General features: G+C 42.3%; 1 protein-coding gene across 1 annotated transcript; it reads right to left on the bottom strand.

Annotated features, from left to right (window-relative positions):
• Positions 1–2,525: 2,525 nt before the first annotated feature.
• Positions 2,526–6,111, bottom strand: cd302 (CD302 molecule). Its single transcript, XM_061841149.1, has 6 exons — positions 5,845–6,111; positions 4,949–5,074; positions 4,679–4,789; positions 4,250–4,432; positions 4,089–4,109; positions 2,526–3,991 (listed from the first exon to the last, which is right to left on the bottom strand). The coding sequence occupies exons 1-6, from the start codon at positions 5,933–5,935 to the stop codon at positions 3,789–3,791; spliced, it is 735 nt and encodes a 244-aa protein (XP_061697133.1). The 5' UTR covers positions 5,936–6,111; the 3' UTR covers positions 2,526–3,788.
• Between the last annotated feature and the right edge of the window lie 390 nt (positions 6,112–6,501).

Raw genomic sequence — 6,501 nt, 5'->3', positions numbered from 1 at the left:
TTTTTACTTTTATTTTCGAACAAACACCTTTGGAATTATGCCCAAAAGTTTCAAACAAGGTTTCATCAGATCATTAAAAACATGAACAACAAATAATTAAAAAATAATAATATTTATTGTGTGTGTTGTGGCTGTCTCACCAGGGAATGACAAGTAAGCCATCAGATGCGAAGGCACAGCTTAGAACTGGACCAGACTGACTCGAGACTGTGTGGAGGAACTTCACGACACACAGGCGCAATGTTCCCATAAATCTACAAAGATAAACACACGCACGCGGAGTGTATTTGTCCAGTTGACAGTGTGGCGAGAGCAAAGTCTTTGTTAGTAAGCCGCAGCTGTTCCAGCAGCCTTGTGAGCAATGCAAACGATAAAGTTGCACGAGGTGGCACCCCGTCGTCGTCTCGCGACAACATCACACGAGGACATTCAAGGTTCTATATTTTCCTTCCGATGTTGCCAGAAAAACAAAAAATAAAAAACATTCATAAATAAATCTTCAATGCAGCTGCAATTGCTTTTGTCAGTATTGACAAAAAGTTTGGGACTTTGGGTGAAATTTCAGGATGAACCTAAAATGGCTTTCCAGTGAATTTAACTCGGCTCTGCGTGGTCTTGAGATGTAATAAATATTCAACCTCGGAAGCATGGTGGGACGGCAGTTAGCAGGTCTGCCTTGCAGGTTGGGAAACATTGGGAAAATATATAGATACTGTATATGTACAGACAAAAATACCTGTTGTAAACAAAAGAGAGCACCTGGTAGTTAGTTGTTGCATAAAAACACGTAAGAATGCGTACTCATGCATCACAAGAATGCGCGGCCAGTAACTGCACCAGCTACTCTATTATTATTATTGGATTATTTTATCTTTATAGGCTAGAAAGTTCAAGAACAGTGATTCTCCAAGTGTGGTACGAGTACAGAACTGTACCACCACAGTAGTATAGGCTCCCTCTTGTGGTCAGGGAAAGAATCACCAACTAGGTACTGTTCTGTTCTACTGTATTTGCCTTTTTCAGAAAATTCATTTGCATTTAATCCACCCATCCATCCATTTCCTTTGCAGCTTATCCTCAAATGGGACACGGAGAGTGCTGGAGCCTATCCCAGCTGTCACCGGGCAGGAGGCAGGGTAGACCCTGAACTGGTTGCCAGCCGATTAATCGCAGGGCACATTAGAGAAAAACATCCACACTCACAATCAGACCTATGGGCAATTTAGAGTGTCCAATTCCTGTTGCATGTTTCCGGGATGTGGGAGGAAACCGGAGTGCCCGGAGAAAACCCAGGCAGGCACAACAAGAACATGCAAACTCCACATAGGCAGGGCCAGGATTGAACCCGGGTCCTCAGAACTGTGAGTCCAATGGCTTTACCAGCTGATCCACCGTGCCGCCCTTTGCATTTAACATTCAAAATATATCTACATTTTACTTTAAAGTTTTCTTTCAGCTTGTCCCTTTCGGGGTTGCCACAGCGTGTCATCTCAGATGAACGCACACATATGTTTGCCATGCCCTTCCTGACGCACTTTACTACTTTATATTCAACCATTATTTACAATACAGTTTAACTGAATCATTAAGTACATTACCCCCATGTTTAAGCGTCATGTGGATGTTCAAATTGTGGAATTGTAATATTTAGTACATGAGCAGTCAAAAGTTTTGAAAGACCTTCACATGGCTTTGAATGGCGAAGTGCCCAAAACCTTTTGACTGGTCGTGAATTTAGTCCACAAAGCCTACTACTGTAGATTTGTTATTAAAATAGCAATACTAATTACATCTTTAATGTGGCCATGGTGAAAGAACCACCAGTCTGTTTTTTCCAGTTGTTTCCATACAAATATTGACTTTCAAGTTAAATAAACGTTCCAACTCCAGCGATCCTGTATTAGGTCTTTGAGTGCTCATGTTGACTTATTTGTGCACAAGTGGCGCCAAATAGCAAACAATCATTTGTGTTTTTTTCCCATGGACGCATGTGTAGTACAATGTTGGTGTTTGAACTAGAGTGTTTTTTAAGAAAAAATACAGCAGATTTTTTAAAAAATTTTTTATCGTGGCGGCACGGTAAGTCAGCTGGTAGTTGGCCTCACAGTTCTGAGGACTTGGGTTCCATCCCGGCCCCGCCTGTGCGGAGTTTGCATGTTTTCCCCGTGCCTGCGTGGGTTTCCTCCCACATCCTAAAAACATGCAACATTAATTGGACACTCTAAATTGCCCCGAGGTATGACTATGAGTATGGCTATTTGTCTCCATGTGCCCTGCGATTGGCTGGCTAGCAGTTAAGGGTGTACCCCGCCTCCTGCCCGTTGACAGCAGGGATAGGCTCCAGGGCTCCCCATGACCCTCGTGAGGATAAGCGGCAAAGAAAATAGATGGATGAATGATAATCGTAGTGCGGTGACAGAGAACAGCAATAACTTTTGTGCATGTTGTGTCACATGACACACGTGACATAGACATTTTGTTCCTGTTGGTACACGACATTGACTATTAAAAATGCCACCAACCAGTCCTTGTAACCGTGTTGCTTTATTATGGAGGAGCAGGGCTCAGATTGTACGTGACATGTGTTAATATAATTATACTGCACAGAGGCATCATACGGAAGCAAAGTCGTAATTCTGAAATATTCCGATGACAAAGCATATTGCTCCCTACAGTTCTGCCTTTCATTTCTATGGCGAAAGGAGAAGGAAAAAAAAAGATGCAAAATTCACTTTTGATCTCTTGATTCAGCGTAGCTGAAAATTTGATTATTGTGCAAACAGAAGCAGTCGTTTGCTTCACTTAAAAGTACAAAAAAATAGAGGATTCGGGCTCATCGCTGTAACATTACGTAAGGAGCTCAAGCGATGGTTGGGATGCACCTCATCGGCAATATTTACACTTTTATAAAGAAGTCACCAAGCCTTCACAAACGAAAGGCCGCTCACGTTCCTGTAAAGTGGACGAATGCAGATTTAAAAACAAAAACAGATATTTGGTAAGGGTTAAAAAAAAAAAGTTAAAAAGTGCCAGAGTATCACATATTAGTAATAGTAACAAAGGGTCTTATCATTTCAAAATGCAAATACGTTGTGAGGCCTTGTTTAGACAAAGATTTAGCTTTGGGGTGGCCAAGAGGACTTTTGCAATTCTTAAAACAAGCAAAACCACAGAGCTGTGATTTAAAAAAAAAAAAAAAGTCCCAAAACATTGAGCCGCATGCCCGTTTGGATCAAGTCAATTTAGAGATTACATGTTTGAAGAAAAGTGCTGAAAACGTGAAATGACACACAAATGTAGTAGTGAGACCCCCACATTGAGGAGGGTTAACAGGAAACTGCTTTAACAGAAAAGCTGAAATGTTTATAGGCCATTTCAGTTTTCCCGATTGCTTTTATCCACTTGGCCTTCCAATAAACTTGAGCTGGCCAGTGACGTCGTCCGATTGGGTGCTGGCGCCTCAATGACTCGATACATAGTAACGTGGCGCAGAATATGAAAAAAAAAAAAAAGTTGCCTACCCCTGATTTAGCTTATTAGAGAGTCTTTTTTTTTTTTATAATCTGTATCAACTTTGTGAGAAAAAGGCTTAACACTGAAAATGATCTCTTCCAAAGTTTTTCGATCCCAGCAAGATGAAAGTAATCAAATGCCACTCAGATGAAACGGACTGCATACGAACACTTGTTAGTACTCGACTTTGAAACGGCGACATATTAACGTTCCGAGTTAAAAAGTTTTGGCACTGGTGTTAGCGTGCCGACTGCGTAACGGAGCCGAACTTCCCGCTACGGCCCGCCGGCTAACTCCTCGGCCTCCATCAGGCAGGAGCGATCGCCTTCGGGGGCTCTGAACGGCGGGTGGTACTCGAACCCCGTGACGACGGAGGAGCCCGGGTGTCGCTTGTGGTGCACAAACCAAACGATGGCCGAGACGGCCATGACGGCGATCACGCTGAGGATCACCAGCGCTGACAGCAGGCCGCTGGGTTCTGACCAAAGGACAGTCGACGATGCGGGGAAGTCATCGCTCAGTAGAAAATACAGTAGTATTAAAAGTGTTTATGCTGGAGGGGGCGGGGACCTTACTTTGTTTGGGTTCCTCTGCTTCTGAAGAAAAAAAAAAAAACAAAAAAAGCAAGACAACATGTGAGAAAAACTAAGCAGGAGCAATAGGCTCAGGGAGTAAAGATTAAAAAAATAAAAGAGAGATTGCCGAGCATCTCGCCCAAAAGCAAAGCCCCACGTACTCTGAGGCGCCTCGCAGACGACGCCGTTCTCCAGGTCGTCCAAGCAGCTGACGCGTTCCCACTTCCCAGTGTCGCTGTGCACGGCCACGCACGTGTCCAGCGGCACGAAGTCAAACGGGGACGAGCCCGCTTCCCAGTTGGTGAAATTCACCGGCTCCTCGTCCAGCCACTTCATGTCTTCGACTGGGGAGAGTGATGACATCAGCACAAACAGCACAAAGAAATCACTGATGCACGCATCTTTCACTTCCTAAAAAAAAAAAAAAAAAAGGGAGGATATCCTGAAGCCTTGTCAGGATGGACAGTGAGCTGCTTTTGAGTTGAACAAGTATATAAACCATATTGATTAGGCTTCCTCCCACCATTCAGCTTGAAAATAAGCAAACATCTCGGCATCAAGCGTGCATCTTTCCGCCACGTGACACTTACTGTTTGTATCATAATACATTCCCAGCCACACGTTGACTTCGCCTTTCCACACCTCGGGACTATATTTAACCACAAAGTCATTCTCTTCGGCACTCTGGATGGACAGCAGCTCTGTAAGAGGAATTATTGTGTGACAAAAAAAAATGACACCAGATTTACAGATATGGTGACTGGCCACAACATTAGGTAACCGTGCAGTTTTCTTTGTAATAACAAATTTGATTGTTGGTCATATTCTCACATAGGATGTACTTCATTTATTTGACATACCAGAGTGTAGGCAGAGGCTTTTGGCACTCTCAAAATTGTACACTTTGAGTTTGTCTTCTTCTCCGTGGACAAAGTGGTAGCATTTGTTTTTAAAGGGCACCCACGTTCGTCCGTCAGCGGGACAGTCTGAAAAAAAAAAAGTGTCACTTGTTGTGTCTTTTGGAAACATGTTGTGGAAACACATAGCAAGAACTCGCTTAAAAACACAATTTGAAATGAATGAAAATCTAACAGAATCCTAAAATTGGTTTTACTAATTTATCTAAATGTTGAGTCATTGAGAGCTAATTTTAAGCAAGATTCTGATTTGTAGGACGTTTAAATGGCAGCTGATTAGCTGACGCTTTGCTTTAAGATTTGAAATGAATTTAATGCTCAGTAATCCAAAATGGGAGTTTTCAATAGTTACTCAATGTTAAGTGAATTACAAATAGATGTAAAAATACCTAAATAGTTGTTGAATCCTGATCTGGAGACTATTTAAAACCTTATAACTGCATGTTCATCATCTGAAGTTTATGGCGATTAACAACATTTCCTATACAGCTCAATAAGTTCAGTAAAATTTGTCCTAAACCTTCCCGTTAGTAGGCCATTCAAAGGCCTGTTTAGGAGTATTTTTTTTATGTCGCTTTCGCATCTTTCATGGATTTTAAGTCACGTTAACAAAAACAAAAACAAAAAAAATGCTGCAGTTTGAGAAACGTGCTCCATTGGCTCCATAGCGAACATGTCGTTTCGCTTCTAAAACAAACTAAACAAAGATAAGAACAACTCGGCAAAATCAAAAGGAAAAGGGGGGCCCATAAAGATTCGAGTCTCAAGACTGCGTGGCGTGTCAATTTTTGCGTTACAATATCGAAATGGAGTCAGGCGAAAGTGGCCGCGGTCCTTACCTCCCGTCCAAGCCGCCTGAAGCTGGAGAAGAAACATAAACAAGCAGCACGTCAGGGACAGAGAACCGACACTTCGCTCCAGCGACTCCATGACAGAAAAGAGTCACACACACACACACACACACCCACTCACACAAAAGAAAAAAAGCAAATAAAAAAAAAAGAAGAAAAACAAAACTTTACACGAAAAGGCCCAACCTGTTGTTCTGTCTCGTTTGCAAGGGTAGTTGGCCCCGCCCACAACAGTGGACCAAACATGCCTGCCCGCCTGCCCGCTAAGCAGAAACGGGAACCATAAATGAAAACGTTCAGTAACATTCGTGTTCCACAACTAGTGTACACAAACACGACATTTTGCAAAGCTTTTGTAACCTCCCAAAAGTTTCTGTTGCAGCTCATTTTCAAACGTGAATGCTGATAGTTGTGACGACACATCTATTTTGTAGAGCTAACCCCTCAAAAGACATTTAGATGCGTTTGGACCAACGAAATCCCAAATAAATACACAAAAAGCACATATTAGAGAAGGCCCTGGGCTAATAACCACTATGAGCTAAAAAGTCAAATCCCAAATGTTGCGTTCAATGCAAAGCGAGAGGCTGCACAAAACAGGAAACTTCACAATTAAAGACGTTTCTCAATTTACTATTGTTACCA

This window comes from Syngnathoides biaculeatus, chromosome 14 (genome assembly GCF_019802595.1).
Source record: "Syngnathoides biaculeatus isolate LvHL_M chromosome 14, ASM1980259v1, whole genome shotgun sequence".
In the NCBI taxonomy this organism is placed as follows: Eukaryota; Metazoa; Chordata; class Actinopteri; order Syngnathiformes; family Syngnathidae; genus Syngnathoides; species Syngnathoides biaculeatus.
The sequence above is the reverse complement of the archived record's forward strand: the minus strand, read 5'-3'. Positions and strand labels throughout refer to the sequence as shown.

Coding starts and splice junctions, on each gene's coding strand:
- cd302 (XM_061841149.1), bottom strand. CDS start 5,935: ATGGAGTCGCTGGAGCGAAGTGTCGGTTCTCTGTCCCTGACGTGCTGC. Junction 4,110..4,249: donor CGTCTGCGAGGCGCCTCAGA/GTACGTGGGGCT, acceptor TTTTTTCTTCAG/AAGCAGAGGAACCCAAACAA. Junction 3,992..4,088: donor AGCAGAGGAACCCAAACAAA/GTAAGGTCCCCG, acceptor TCCTTTGGTCAG/AACCCAGCGGCCTGCTGTCA.